General features: G+C 36.7%; 2 protein-coding genes across 3 annotated transcripts in view; both read right to left on the bottom strand.

Annotated features, from left to right (window-relative positions):
- Nucleotides 1-386: 386 nt before the first annotated feature.
- Nucleotides 387-9,241, bottom strand: LOC113674512 (casein kinase I). Its single transcript, XM_027190997.2, has 8 exons — nucleotides 8,034-9,241; nucleotides 7,686-7,796; nucleotides 5,480-5,628; nucleotides 4,813-5,041; nucleotides 4,249-4,419; nucleotides 2,332-2,480; nucleotides 1,486-1,675; nucleotides 387-1,369 (listed from the first exon to the last, which is right to left on the bottom strand). Exons 1-8 carry the CDS (start codon nucleotides 8,107-8,109, stop codon nucleotides 1,092-1,094), a joined length of 1,353 nt encoding a protein of 450 aa, XP_027046798.2. The 5' UTR covers nucleotides 8,110-9,241; the 3' UTR covers nucleotides 387-1,091.
- A 451-nt stretch (nucleotides 9,242-9,692) lies between these two features.
- LOC113674498 (radical S-adenosyl methionine domain-containing protein 1, mitochondrial) overlaps nucleotides 9,693-16,097 on the bottom strand; it is a 9,577-nt gene continuing 3,172 nt past the window's right edge. Inside the window, exons 3-16 of one of the 2 annotated variants that reach the window (XM_027190978.2) lie at nucleotides 15,992-16,097; nucleotides 15,522-15,654; nucleotides 14,949-14,994; nucleotides 14,777-14,838; nucleotides 14,290-14,395; nucleotides 13,439-13,531; nucleotides 13,280-13,330; nucleotides 13,095-13,148; nucleotides 12,878-12,954; nucleotides 12,513-12,591; nucleotides 12,365-12,420; nucleotides 11,948-12,002; nucleotides 10,309-10,415; nucleotides 9,693-10,001 (exon numbers count right to left, since the gene is read on the bottom strand). The exon at nucleotides 15,992-16,097 is cut by the window's right edge and continues 1 nt beyond it. In XM_027190978.2, the coding sequence (XP_027046779.2) occupies nucleotides 9,890-10,001; nucleotides 10,309-10,415; nucleotides 11,948-12,002; nucleotides 12,365-12,420; nucleotides 12,513-12,591; nucleotides 12,878-12,954; nucleotides 13,095-13,148; nucleotides 13,280-13,330; nucleotides 13,439-13,531; nucleotides 14,290-14,395; nucleotides 14,777-14,838; nucleotides 14,949-14,994; nucleotides 15,522-15,654; nucleotides 15,992-16,097 (1,137 nt within the window). In that variant the 3' untranslated portion in view covers nucleotides 9,693-9,889. The remainder of the gene's footprint in view (nucleotides 10,002-10,308; nucleotides 10,416-11,947; nucleotides 12,003-12,364; nucleotides 12,421-12,512; nucleotides 12,592-12,877; nucleotides 12,955-13,094; nucleotides 13,149-13,279; nucleotides 13,331-13,438; nucleotides 13,532-14,289; nucleotides 14,396-14,776; nucleotides 14,839-14,948; nucleotides 14,995-15,521; nucleotides 15,655-15,991) is intronic. The other variant, XM_089185425.1, reaches the window with a different exon arrangement.

Raw genomic sequence — 16,097 nt, forward strand, 5'->3', positions numbered from 1 at the left:
TGGATATCAATCGAAGTTCATCTTACCTTTACTATCTCACTCAAAGCATCATCTCGGAAACAATGGTCTACATCTCAGTCTCTCAACCATTAGGTCCGAGTGCATGGTTCCTTCGAACGATTGATCTCGTCTTCAAAATTTCGAGACGATTGCTCAGCAGTCCGTTCTAGCCAGGAGGGACCCAGGAACACAAGTCCGCTTCCCAGTCTTTTCTATTCTTTTTAAATACACATCAAAGCTTTAATTCGCACTTTCTGCCGTTCCTCAAAAGAGGAAATGAGCGCCCTGTCCCTAACGAGCACCCTGTTTCGAATAAGCGCCTTTCTTGAGGTACCAAAAGTAAATAAGCGCCTCTGTCACTACATCGAATCATCACGGTAACTGTCTAAAGGCAAAGTTCGTTTAATTCTTAACTCTCTAAGCAAGACAGTGACAACCTGACACAATGAGATTTAAAGCTTTTGTCTTTCTTCATTTTACACTTTATACAATATTCATTTGTAGTCTTCAGCGCACTACCGTAAAGCTTTACAATAGTTTAGAGTGGCTGGAGATTAATGGAAGTTAGTCATTTTTTCGAAACGAAACTAACCCACATTCCAATACTCTAATTCTCACTGTACCAGTGTAAAGCTGTGAAAGAGATTGACTAGTGGTTGTTTTTCATTCTCATCTTTCGCTCGATGGTCAAACACAACTCTATTTTTATGAAGTTGACTTGGGTCACACGATATAAAAAGAGTTAAAGCATATCAGTATCTTTCAGTCAATTGAAAGATTCGTGTCTGGCATTTGAATGGGAATTAAATAAACTATAACACTACACTATTTTTAATAAAGTCACAGCTGGTGTTCCGGCCACCAAACCAATAGTTATTACAAAAAAAGGGAGAGAAAAAGTGTCTCCTATTAATTGATACGCACTGGCATGACTATCACGGACACAGCATAACTATTCCACTAAGAGCAAAAACGCAAGACGTCTTTCTCAGGAATTAAAGCAATGATAACGACAAGATGATTCCTACTTCAGGACCACAATGATGTTAGCCTCTTATCTAAAGAAATGTTGATTACGGTGAATTTTCAAGTCATTTTGGGGCACGCGTGAAATGTTTCGTTGAATGACGTACAGTGGAGAGTTCCATCATTCCAGGATCCCTTTCCTGTTGCCTGGTTCCACTGGCGCGTCTCAGTCCAGTCCCAGAGGACGTTGGGGTCATCACAGGGGTCGAGCGAACGTGGGCGCCGGACATCCGCGACATGTCACCCCGAGGGAGATCCCCGCCTTGGACATCAGCTGGGGCCCCGCGATGAAGGCGAGTGATCCGTCTTTCTCTTTCAGCTCGTGAAATTGGTCTCTGTGCACCTTTTTAGGGCAGAGAACAAAGTAATCATGATCAAGAGAGGTGTTATACCACTACCCGAGTTTACTTAGAAAACGAAAACGGTAACAGAGCGCGTGCGTAAAAATCTGAAACCTACCAACTGGGGAGGGAGTAGCACCACTCATTGGATCTCGGAGCCGACCAGATGCTCCACCAGCAACAGCACGGGTAGTGGAGCTTCGATGGTTCCGTTCTGGTTCCCTGGGTTCACGTTCCCTCTCTAGTGCCTTTTCTCCTCCTCTCATTACTGGTCTCTCAGCGCCACCATCTGGTTCCCGACCACTTCCCTAAGGCAGAATACAGAATTGACTATTTAAAGCTCTCCAAAACGATACAATAAAAAGAGTTCAAGTTTCCTTCACATGCAAATAGCTGAACTTTATTAATTTTAACAGTGTAGTCGATAAAAGCGTAATAATGATAGCCTACTTCAGCCAGTACTTAAATTTTGGTTTCTCTTGCTTAAGGTAAGACTCCATTTCCACTGCTCTATAGAGTGCAGTCATTGGTTGCAACCATTGCTCTATTGATTCCAATCAGCTGTGCAACAAAACACTTCACCCAGAACTTATAATCATACATGATGATGGAGGCCAAATCCACCACAAGATTACCACCCAGATTGTTCAGTCTCTTGGGAAACCCGATTAGAGAAACACAAACTTCACCTGAAGAAGCAACAACTAAGGACCTAACCCCCTTCACACGAATTTAATGGCTGAAGAGTCAAGAATCCAGTGATATTTGACTTATAATGAAGTTTTGATACAGTTGGACAGGCGACGAGCACGGAGCAATGGCAAGCATTGTTAATTGTATAAGTCTGTTCTTTTTATTCATTTCCGCTCCCTTTTTTTGGGTTTGTTTTGTTGCTGATATTATCAAGGGAGAGGGGAGGATGTTGTTTAGTTAAAAGAAACAAGTTTTTAAACTAATTACTCACAAACTTGAGAAGATTCCAGTCAAATATGTAGTCATAAACATATCCTTGACAGTGAAAAAGGTTGCGGAAAAGTTGGCGTAGGTAAGAGTAGTCTGGCTTGTCATCAAAGCGTAGTGACCGACAGTTGTTGAGGTAAGTGGAAAATTCAGCTGCAGAATCAAAAATTGTTCAAATAATATTTTAGAGGTCTTAAATTAGTAGATTTTAACAGTTTCCATTCACCAAACAAACCCTTAGGAAATTAAAAGAAAAACATAACAAAAGGGGGTCACTACACTCAAGTCCCATTTCTTATATTATTTTTTTCAAGTTGTTTTTATCACACATCTGCGACAATCTCATCAAGGTTAATCTTTGCAGATATTGTTTAAAATGGGGATACTTTGTACACCCTCATCCATACAAACATCTAACCAACTTCAGACCATTAACTTTCCCAGTAATAATAAGAGTGTAGAGGGTTTTTTTAATATTAGTTTTCAGTAAAACTGATAATGAAAATTTAAGGATAAAAAGCAATGCTATTAGAATATGATGTTTGGCAACAACATGTCACCATTATCAAATGCAAATGAGAAAAGATCACTGATGATACACAGAGAACAAAGGTGTGAAACATAACTGTAAATGTGGAGAACAAAGGAAGTTTTTGTCATCATGATTAGTTCCATATATCAAACAAATCATTTTGGTTTCCAGATAAAGGAAGGATCCACTAATGTAAAATTGTGATCGCTCATAAAAATCATGAGAAATCATTACAGTCAAATGACTGCAATAATTACTTTATGATTATCATGATTAGTTCCATATATCAAACAAATCATTTTGGTTTCCAGATAAAGGAAGGATCCACTAATGTAAAATTGTGATCGTTCATAAAAATCATGAGAAATCATTACAGTCAAATGACTGCAATAATTACTTTATGATTATCATGATTAGTTCCATATATCAAACAAATCATTTTGGTTTCCAGATAAAGGAAGGATCCACTAATGTAAAATTGTGATCGCTCATAAAAATCATGAGAAATCATTACAGTCAAATGACTGCAATAATTACTTTATGATTATCATGATTAGTTCCATATATCAAACAAATCATTTTGGTTTCCAGATAAAGGAAGGATCCACTAATGTAAAATTGTGATCGTTCATAAAAATCATGAGAAATCATTACAGTCAAATGACTGCAATAATTACTTTATGATTATCATGATTAGTTCCATATATCAAACAAATCATTTTGGTTTCCAGATAAAGGAAGGATCCACTAATGTAAAATTGTGATCGTTCATAAAAATCATGAGAAATCATTACAGTCAAATGACTGCAATAATTACTTTATGATTATCATGATTAGTTCCATATATCAAACAAATCATTTTGGTTTCCAGATAAAGGAAGGATCCACTAATGTAAAATTGTGATCGTTCATAAAAATCATGAGAAATCATTACAGTCAAATGACTGCAATAATTACTTTATGATTATCATGATTAGTTCCATATATCAAACAAATCATTTTGGTTTCCAGATAAAGGAAGGATCCACTAATGTAAAATTGTGATCGTTCATAAAAATCATGAGAAATCATTACAGTCAAATGACTGCAATAATTACTTTATGATTATCATGATTAGTTCCATATATCAAACAAATCATTTTGGTTTCCAGATAAAGGAAGGATCCACTAATGTAAAATTGTGATCGTTCATAAAAATCATGAGAAATCATTACAGTCAAATGACTGCAATAATTACTTTACTTCTTTCACAGTGACAACTTTAAGTCTAACATGAGAACAAACATAATTATCTATAAAAAAAAATAATAGCCTTCCATCTTCTTAAACTGAGCAACATGTCATGAAGACATCATTACTGTACTTCTTTGTAAAAATAATAACACTTACATGGATATCCTTTACAGAGGATTTCAATGGGCGTAGACATTTTCTTTTCACTGATCCGTTCATATTTTTGTTTCTTGGTGGCAGCTTTAAGGCCTTGCCATGGAAGGCTACCCAGGTTGAAGTACATCAGTACATAACCAAGTGATTCTAAATCATCTCTTCTGCTTTGTTCTACAGTTGGAAAAATACATGTATATATTAAAGAGATGTGTTGTGCTGAGTGTTGTAAGACTCGTGGCCAACCATACCAGAACATACACCCATTTCCTTAGCACTTACTGTGACTAAGCGTATTTCTATTCCAGGCAAACAGGATGCCTGTGACCCAACCAATTTTCATAGATCCCTCATGGTTCCCTGAAACTTCAGCTTAACTCTTGGTTAGAGTGAGAGAGAGAGACTTTCACCTTGCAGAATTAAACAGACAATGCAACCCTTTACAGAGTAATTCAAATTATTCAAAGCTGAGGAAGTAGCCTTAATTTCTTTAATCACTGGCCAAAAAGCAACAACTTTATCTGATGACAAGTATGTTCAGAATATGAAATGCTTGTTCCAACCTACCAATTCCCAAGTGAGTGTTGATACTGGCATATCTGGCTGTTCCAGTGAGGTTTTTATTTTCTCTGTATGGTATATGCTGATGTGTTCTTGGGTCTCTGTACTTCTTGGCTAGTCCAAAATCAATGATGTACACAAGACTCCCCTTCTTTCCAAGTCCCATCAAAAAGTTGTCTGGCTTGATATCCCGGTGGATGAAATTTTTACAATGAACATACTCTATTCTGCTGATCTAAAAACAAACAGAATTGATCAAATAAATTAATTTTCTTACTCTATCAGTGGAAATTCAACATGTTGCACCCTGGAAATTCTGCACCCCATAGAATCAACCTGTCAATGTACAAAAAACAGTAGGAAGTCTTGGTAAAACCAACAAGAGAAAAATCTAAAACATAAACTGATTTTTTAATAACAAAAGTTAAGAGAGAAAAAAAAGAAATAAGGAAAGAAAGATGTCCAATAAACAAAGTAAAGGATATAAGTCCATAGCTAAGGATAATTCAAACCTCCAACCTTCTGATTTGGTGGTTGAATATTCAAAACTTTCATTACTTTACAAGAACCATATTAATGAACACATGTGTACACAAAACATCACACAAAATTGAAGCTTAACAATGTACACTGTCTGGCAAAAAAACTGCAAAACATGAGTAGCACTACTTACCATCTGATCAGCTAAGAGAAGCACTGTTTTTATACTAAACTTCCTGTTGCAAAAATTGAAAAGATCCTCCAGACTGGGCCCCAGTAGCTCCATCACTAACACATTGTAATCACCTTCTGTCCCACACCACTTGATAGTAGGTATGCCAACTGTCAACAATACCAAAATAATTCAGCTCTACATGTGTATTACATTTATGTTACCTGCATTGTAGTATTTTGTTGCAAACCTTACATTATGCCAACCCTGAATTATTAACAAAAGTTTGCAATATATCTCTCAGAAGTTACAGCGATTTACATTTAAACAATAGGATTCCTTTATAACATTTGTTTTGCTTGACAGTAAACCCTTCATATGGTAATGAGAAAAATAACACGCATGCATGAACATGCAGAATAAAATTTCTTCATTATCATGAATAAATGATAAAGTTCTTTGGATTCCTTAGCACCAGAAAAGTAGCACAATCACTACCCACATCCACATGTATTTCATAGCAAGAATTAGCATAGACAACTGTCATGTGTTTATGAGCACAACATAATTATAACCAGACAGAGTGTTATCCAAACATATCACTCAGAATGCTATGCCAATAGCAGCACACATCAATGGTTCTTTAGAGCAACAGATGTTTGAGGTTTTTTGACATAATGTCTGTTGCAGTTTTTTGCTGGAAGATACAGCCAACCAGAAGTAGAACCCAAATTTATTTTTTACAGTACCCCATTTGATCCATGGTGTTTACTAAATATTGTCAGAGCTGTAGATAAGATTCTCATGTATAGCTGTGTACACCAATGTACACTACATACATATTTTCTAGACTTAATTCCAGAGTTACTCCTCAAATTTCTGAGAAAACACTGCAAAAATTCACGATACCTTGGATGTCTTAAAATAAAAAACATTGGCATGCTACCCATGCAAGAGTTATTTTTTTCCAGCTGGGTGGGTTGAAGTATGACACTTTGTTTAACTGATGTTTTCATTTTCATAAAAGAAAAAGAGCATAATTTTCAGAAGAGTGAGAAGAGCATTACTTTAGCTTAAGAGAAAGAAAGAAAAACCTTCCAATTTATCTGCAATAAACTCACACAAAGGTGTTTTGTGGTCTGTCGTCTCTGTTGTCTGAGTACTTCTAAGCAAGAATAGACTGCATCATTAGTCTCCTTCAAAGCTGTTATTTGGTCTTGTTACACAATGCGCTCTCTCCCCATTGGAGAGAGAGCACGATGCATGACCAAACAACAGATGCAAAGGAGACTACACTTACTGCCGTTCCTCCAACAGAAATAAAATCAAAATTGCCTAATGCTCATGCAGTGTAATGATTGGGTATATTCTGTTTGGATTTTAGGTATTGTTGTCATAGTACCTGATGGGATGTAAGTTTTTTGTCTGATGCATTGTGAGTAAAGGAGCCATAAAAAACCAATGTTTTAACTTAAAAATGATACAAAAAAATTACCTGCCACCCTTTCTAATCCCAACATATCTTTAACTAAAACAATTGGGCACTCAGAAAGACTGCCGACCATTACAATTACAAAATAGGCCCACAATTTCGGGTTAGTGTCATTCTTGACTCCATGACATCAATGGAAAGAAAACAATACCCCAACACTGTACTTGGAGCGAGATATCCCAATGTTGTCGTATGATTGGTGCGATATAAATATCCTGATGTGCCAATGTGATTGGTGCAAAAGCAGCATAGATGAGTGTAATTAAGCTTATGGATTAATATTTTGGTTTCATGTAAACATTATAACTTTGTCATGTTTTTTTTTTTTTTTTTTTTTTTTTTAACTGATTAGAAAAATGGATGCCATAACCACCCTAACAACACGAATTGCAAGTTCTTCGCTATAAGTAGATTTATCATAAATTTGACCACAAGAATGTTGCATCTCACAGTGAGTGAGCTAAATACCTGGTGATGCGTGGAACCCTACTAATCATTTCAGCCTAAAAGTAGGTTTTGTTAAACTTAAGGACTCTCGAACCTAAACGAACTTGATCAGGTTCTCATACTCTCCACAGCAGCTTTTTACAGTTCAGCTTTCGTCTATCTATACCATCGTTAGTTTTTGTAGTAAATATCATTTCGATCTCCTTAGTAATCCCGTGACGAGAATACGGAAAGGTGTTCGGAGCCATAGTCCAACTTATCAATCGTTGAAAATGGAAAAAAACAAACCTCCTCCTTGCATCATCTTGTAAAACTTCGCTTCTATGTGCAGTTGCGGATGTTTGGTTTTGACACATTCCAACTTTATAGCAACCTCCTCCACAGTTGAAATATTCGTCCCTTAAAAAACCAACACATTCATGTTTAACCTTGGTTTACTTACATAAACAATAAATTATAAAAATTTGCTATCGAACGTCGATAATCAACAAATTATTGTCGTAACAACTCAGATCCTGAGATTTTATTAAGCTAAAATAGTAAGCTAGTAAACAGGAAACTTTACGCATAAAGCCCCCAATGTAGAGGAAAATACCCAAAAAAAACGATTACAGCTTTGAGAAAGAAAATATTTACCGAGGTATATGTCTCCAAATGATCCACTACCAATCTTCCTCCCAAGGCGATACTTGTTCCCAACACGCAACTCCATTCTTCCACCCGAAAGTAAAATTATATCAAATCAAAATGGAGTCCTTTCGGCAGTCATGTAAGATTGAGACAGCAAGCGAATCCTCACCAACCAGAATCTATCAGTGGACGCAATTGCAGTTAGGACTCGCCAAAATCAAGGTTAAGATATTTTTATATCTTAAAGCTTAATCACTAGGATATGAAAACACATTTTAAACGAGAGATGGACCAGAATTTAGAGGATTTTGAAAGATCCAATCTCTGGTTTCTACGGATCCGTTCTGCGAGAACAGTTTATTTTGATAAATTTGCATACGACGACATGAATAATAAATCTTCCGGACGTGTCCTAATTTGGCACACTGTCGCAAAGCGAGACAAGTCGTAGGTACTCGGAAGTTTCGTCAAATCCCGAACATCACGAACTTCGGAAACGGGTGCTGGGAGAGTGCTGGGAGTATTTTCCGCGTTTGCGCGCGTTGCCAAATGGTCGGAAATTGTTGATGCGCGATTTTTTTCCCTTCGGCTGTTCGCATGTAGCTATGTTACTAGCTATTAACTCCCGAACTAGCCAATCAGCACGCACAAAAGGTACTTTTCACCTGTGTTGTATATGCACTATCCACAGCAAAATACTCTTGTAAAAATATAAAAAATAGTAAATTTTTTTAATATTTTGAACAAAAAATGAGGGAAATTCAAGGTTTGAATGCACTTGCATTGAAGAAATGATTGAGGCTGTATATTCGTGACTCTTAGGTGAAATGGCAAAGAAGCAGGCAACTGAGTCGCCAGACGCTTTAATTTCTGCAGTCGTTCGAAGCAACAAATGGCAGTCTGCGGCCTTTCCTTTCATCCACGAACTTCGGAAGGACGGAAAACTCTTAAACAGAAACCTACCTTTCAAATCGGCACTCTTAATCCCAACGTTATCAACGAACGCTCTCCATTCAACTGATTTACTCTGGTGATTTTCACCTTACCATGTTCCCACCAATAGCGTAGCTCCATCTTTCTGTATGTAAAGTGCACTCAAACCACAATTCCGCTCTTCGCCCTAACGAATCGTCGAGATATTTGTTCGATTTTGGATTACATTCGTCCATTTCAGCTATGTTCGGATCGTGTGGAGAGACTGAGTCGAAACTTCCAAAGAACAAATTAACACGAGCAAGGCAAGAGGCAGTAATTCAAGATGAAACATTTCCTGATTTCACATTTAGCGCTTGGCTTCTCTGGTAAGGACTCGAATCGACCGATTTCATTGAATGAAATTCATAACTCAGAACGAACACCGGAATGTTTCTGTAAACGAGCATTAAAACAGCATGTAGAGAGAGGCAGAAAATTATTTGACACCAACATCATTTTTGGTCGGATGTATACCACTGGCTAGGAACCACACGTTTACCTGACCTAAGGGTGGTGGGGGGGGGGGGGGACGTTTACAGATTGGGTTTCTCGGAACAACTGCCGGTCGACCAAGAAACCCCTGGGGGATGAGGTCGACTACTTGTGTGGGAGGAGTGTGGGGACCGTTTTGCTGTTTGATGTCTCAGTGAAAGGCAAGAGCCAAATCAGGAGAGAAAAATAAAACCAATAGAGCTTAAATGAATTCTTTCATGTAGATCAAGTTAATTAAAATTTATTTTTTTAACTTATCGATGTTGTGGAAACACAGCCATTGAAAAGGAAAAAACGCCGACATAAATTAGCTCAAAATGTATTCCGTGTCACCTCTATGAATATTTTTGGCCATAACTTATTTTCAAATAAGCTTCCAAGTTTCTAACTTTTTTTCAATATGTTTCCGATTTTAGAACAGTCCTATTTATTCCATCAAGATGAAGTAATAATGTCGAAATTATGCTATCCACAACAGACAGGCCTTTAGGGGTAGCTTTGACGCCTCTGAAAAAGGAAAAATACGTTATATCAACACACATCCTTCCTTGCCTTTAAAAAACCGAAACTCAAACGGGCCACAAAAAAGGATGAAAATTATTGGGAGCCAATGAGAACAAAAAATACCTGAAAATACCCCTAAGCGCGGGAAAACGCGGTGACCAAGTCGCCATTCGCTTTTTTTGAATCTGATTGGTTGGGAGGCTGGGATACGTTTTCTGAACCAATCATAGAACGAAGTAAAGCAAAACCAACGTGCTCTGGGATAACTTTTGACAACATTTGAAACTTTATCTATTTTGAGTTTACATACCTTTTTGTTAAGGACAGGAGGCCATGTTGAATGAGATCTTTGACATCCTGATTATCTTTGAATGCATCATATAAAGACAAACCAAACGGGGAGAAGATTTTCCAATTCTGCACCATGAATCGAAAAAAAGAGATTAATTCAGTACAAAGCGTCGTTTAGTTCGAAACAATTCTAAACTCAAATCAACAAGAAGAAAGAAAATTCCATGGAAGACCTCAGAGGTTGACAATGGTGCAAACCTGCAGGCTCTCATTCACAAAGTTTTAGAGTACAAGTAACCTTACATACATCCATAAGTGAGGGAACCACAATTGGTAGGAAACTTAACCCTCTAACTCCCAGAAGTGATTAAAATGTAACTTCTCCCTATAATATTCATACATTATCCAGCAAAAAGGTAATGAGAATACTCAAACTTATCAGGTACAAGATATTATCTTGATTGAACACCAAATTCTTGTAACTACCGTAATTTCCGGTCGTTTACCCGCACGGCCGATTACCCGCACCGGCCGATTATTGCATACGGCGAAAAAAAAAGTCAACAGATTACCCGCACTGGTGGATAACCCGCACGTTGTTAATCAACTTTTTGGTAGCGAAACGTGACATTAAGGTGATACATTTCAGTCTTTTAAAAGTTGTCTGATCCAACTTTCGAAAACTTGAAAGCATCTTTGTCGAGTTTAAAGGTCAAAGAAATTCAGACGCGTGCACAATTCTGTGTCAATATTAGCATGTACTTTATTGATAAGATTATACAGTAAAAACACTAGCGGCCCATGCCCAAATCTCAACGTTTCATACTTGACAGAATGCGAATTTGTGGCCACATTTTGCGCGAGCGATCGTTCAGCGCCATGTCGATTTGTTGAAAAAAGCTGGGTGAGTATTAAAACTTGAATTATAAAGCACTGTCGGCGATTTCTGAAAAAATCGATATCTCCGGTTCTATTGGGCCTAACAAGTCCCTTAAAACGGGAAAATTCTCTTGAGCTCAAGCAAGTGTTAAATGGAAATTTGTTACTGATGCGCCGGATATCTATGGATAATTTTTGTCACCATCAAGGTTTTGTTTTCACGCGTGCCGATAATAATTTGTTCGTCGCGCAACTAATTATGCGTGAAATAAACTTGAGTCGGCATCATGTTTTCGTGCCGCTTTGCGGCACTATTAACACAATAAAATTTACTTGAGAGGCGGAAACGCATGTTGGTGATATTTTTTTTCAATTCAACCACCACTGGATTTTAAAATTGTCACATAACCCGCACCTCCCTATTACCCGCAGTGGCGCGCGTTTAATGCAAAATCAACAGATTACCCGCGGGTAAACGACCGGAAATTACGGTAATTTACAAGGAAATGTGTAGCAGCTAATGGGGAGAATTAACAATCAGATCTTGGGAGTTAAAGGGTTAAGTAAAGCCTTGTACTCCAGTCATATCCCTTACAGCCAGAGCTTGAAATACTTTAATTTCCTGACTATAGTCGGACATTTGGGTTTCTGTGCAAAATTCAGCATCTACAGACATTTGCCACCTGTATTAAACTCCTTTGATTTACAAGTATTTTCGGTGATTTAGATCTATTGTGGTTTTTTATTATTATTACTATTACTATAAGTACAACTTATACCTCAGAACTTAGACCATCAGCAGTCCTTAAACTCATCATAAGAATTTCTTCTAATCTGAGATCAAAGAAAAATACTTTCATTACTGCACCATTTTAAACGAACTTTGAGTAAGTGCTGAACAGCTTGTCACAGGTATTTCTGGAGAGCCATACCCCTTGAAGTCACACCCAGGATTTAGCAGCACTTCGCATGGTTTTCTTTTAACCTCTGCTACAACATAAATTTGGAGTAAGCCTTCCACTGAGGGTATTGTATGAGTCTTGTGTCTTGCTCAGAAATGTAGCAAAAATTACCTATATAAGGGCTTGAATTTAACAGAGCTCCTGTTACAGAGTCAAGCTCACTAACTATTACCCCACTGTCTTGACCCCACTGGCAAAATCATACATTTTCCAGAACAAATGTTTAGTACTTACATCTCAAATTTTGTCTGTGATACTTGTTTTCTAGTTCCATGCCCTCTTATTTCAACCTTAAAACCAACATACAGGTGTTGAAGTACCAACGAATTTTTTACATGACCTGTTGTAAAAACTTGTAAGAACTTAGAAAGAAAGTTAATACCTCTTTCATCCACTGGTTTGGTTCTAATGTCTGCACTCTTGCCTGCCTCAATCCATCACCATTTCCAGAAGGAATAAATCTACAAAAGGAAAGAAAAAGGAACACCACTTGGGGTTCATGACTTTTGTTTCCATTGACACAGGCTAAATTATCTACACATTTGTTTAATGTATTCTTTCCTATGAGCTACTAGAGAGTAGACTTAAAGATAATACCATTGTTTTTTCTTAAGTAAGACACATTGTTTTAGTATTATTTTTCATTAGTTAAATAAAGAAAATATTATGAATAGTATTGTTTTCTATTGCAATCTTTACTAAAACTACACTACTCCATAACTGATTAATTGAAGTGCCTGTATACACCTGCCATGAGCACCAGGTCCCACTCCAATATACTGTGATCCATTCCAATATGAGAGGTTATGTCTGCTTTCTGCATCCTGGAACAACAAATGATAAATACTGCATGCACTTTACCTCCTTCAAAAATCCAAATGAACATTGAAATTTCATTCAGAAAAAAAACAGTTTGATTATTTACAATTACTTAACTGGATGAACTAACAATCATTCAACTTACTGATTTTGCAAAGTTGGCAACCTCATATCTGTGGAACCCATTTGCAGTCAAGGTCTGATAATGATGATGGTAATGATGACAACAACAAAGAACAAAAAATATATATATTTAAAATTCAAAATTAAACATGTATTTACTTCAAAAAAACAAACAGGAGGTTAACTAATTGCAATTTTTTTCCTTACCTCCACTGCCAACTGATACATTTCAGCAACCAAATCAGAATCAGGAAGAGACTAAAAAAAACAAACAGTAGCCAGTAATTTTAATAACTCACAATAAGATTCAAGTCAGACAAATTTAATAAAATACATTAATTTTGTATTGAATGCTAACAATCTTACTTGTTTTCCAGAGATGACATTTTTATAGAGTGGTGTGCCTCTTTCCAGTGTCAGCTGATACAATGATATATGGTCATCACACACAGATAATGCCTGGGAAATGGTCAAGGGCAAGCAAGGGTTATAATGACAATGATGTGATAATACTGTGCATCCAGTGGGAGCTTAATTGAGGGAGGGACTCATTATTCTCCTGTACTGATTCTGCTTCAGTTCAACCTTAAAAAGTTATAAATAAAGTGGCAATTAAAGGAAAAGGTTTTCTTTGTGTCCCTATCATTACAAGAGGCAAGGGAGGAGAGGGTGCTTTCTCACATGGAGCAATTGTTTGCCACTATTGCCCAAGGGGTAGGTGCTCATTCAGGAAAATACAGTATTCACAAAGTGACTGTAATATCATCCTAAATATTAAGATGTTTTGTAAAAATATGTGTGGTTTTGAATACAATTATAAGGAATCCAAACTTGTTACTTGTTAACTGAGCTGAGAACAGATGAACCAGTTTCTCATAACAAACTTTTTATTCCTTTTACTTCCCTTCAACCTGGAACCACATCAGGGAGCTAGTTTCCTTGTTTTAGCAAACAAAAGAATATGATAATGCATACATGTGTCCCAGTTGTTGTCATCTTGTCTCCAGTCCCCCATCATGGATTCTCTTAATTATTTTCTTTGCCAAGCACTTAAATTCCAATTAAATTTGCAGGCAATTGTTCATACTACATCCTTAAAATCATGGGTTCTATTTTCATCCCTAGATTCTAGACTTAAGCACTTGCATAACACTAGTTTATTACTGATGGCACTATAACTAATAATTTAAAAAACTTAGACCACATGTCCTGTTTACTTTTAACAACTCCTTGTACCAATCCTCCAGTGTTTGTTGTGGACGTCCAAACATCAAATCAATCGATACTCTTCCTGGAAAAATGGACCTTGCAGCCTGTATTGCTCTAGAAAATCAAACATTTATGTGCAGAGTTCATGCACCAGCCCCTGATTATAAACTATTAATTTGTATCATTCATTGACATTTTGGCAAAAAATTTTCAAGTTCTTCCCTTTTCAATTGATTAAGTTAGGTATATATAGTAAAAATTAACATCACTATTGTATGCCAACTACCACTTACAATCTTATGTTAAAAAAAACTTTTCAAGAGGAAAACGAGGATAATTAGTTTATCAGCTACAGTAACTGGATAACAAAGAAAAATAACAAAGCAGCTACAAGAAATTTGAACTAACGTTTAGAACTGGGAATGCTCAGGATTCATAATCATTGGTTTATTTGCATTGTAGTGTTTCTGATCATTTCATCTTATTTTACCTTACCTTAATGAATCTCTAATGGTATTGTCTCTTCCTAAAAGAAGCAAATCTCTTGTACTAAAGGCCTAGCAAAAAGGAAACATGACAGGCTTGCAGAAAAATACAGCTAACAATTCACTCTTTCTAAAGAAAAAAAATAAACTTTAAAATAACTTATAACTTCAGTTATCAATACCTGGATTCCAAGGGAGAGACGATTAATTCCAGCAGCATGGAAATGACTAAAATCATAGAGCAAGAGATTAACCCTTAAGTTAAGTTAACTACCATTCTGTACTTGAATTATTGATAATATTTACTTTTTTAAGAGCACTTTACTACCTGAGTTTTCACACAGACTTAAGAAAGGAAACACTGGACCAATATTTAACATGCAAGACTACTTCCCACAAGTAGTCTTAATGTTATGTTCTTATCATGCAAAACATGATGTTTTCAAGGTGCTTCTCCACATGGAAGTTAGAGCATAAATGTTAGAGCATTGGAAAACTGTCTGTGAGGTATGTACCTGATAAAATCAGGAGGGAGAAAAGAAATTTGGATCAATATCAGTATCTGGGCAACTGTCCACCTACCCCTCCCCTAACTCAACAACAGTCAATTGACAACAAGTTAAGGTTGATGTCGGGTTAAGGGAGGGGTAGGTGGGCAGTTGCCCAGATACTGATGTTGATCCAGAAATTTTAAACTAGGATATAAAAACCACAGAACAAAAATGATTATTTGATGTATTTTCTGTCTATTTCACCTGAGTTTTTCAGTTTCAGCTGAAGTGGGGTTAGCTTCAAGTGTCACCTCTGCCTCAGAAGGCATATAACAAATGGTTGAAACAGCTTCAAGTACTGAAGAAATTGTTGAAGGTTCTGCCAAACTTGGTGTTCCTAAAATGAAAAGCCCCAAAGGAAGACACAAAATATTCAAACAGACAACAAAAAAAACAAAAGAACCTGGCAGCTTAAAGCTCAAAAAGTGAAAAATAGCCAAGAACACTGTCATGAAAACCAATTCTTTGGGCATAATTTGGAGATTTATTCATTTATTGCACTGTGGATGGTCAGTTTTGGGTGTCTTCGAGTATCTTGCTTGAATGCTTCAAATGTACTTTTTATGTAGTAATTGATTGATGCTGTAGTTGCTCCCTATAAATTTATATAACTTTATAGAACTATAAAGTTACATGTATTAATGGATTCTGCAGTGAAGTAATGAAAACTTTACCTCCTCCAAAGTAAACTGAGCTAATCTTTTTCACACCAGACAACTTCAATAAGGTTTCCGTTTCAGTCACAAGGCATTTTCTCATGCGATCGTGGTCCACATTCTT

Source organism: Pocillopora damicornis, chromosome 10, assembly GCF_964200805.1.
Source record: "Pocillopora damicornis chromosome 10, jaPocDami1.2, whole genome shotgun sequence".
NCBI lineage: Eukaryota > Metazoa > Cnidaria > Anthozoa > Scleractinia > Pocilloporidae > Pocillopora > Pocillopora damicornis.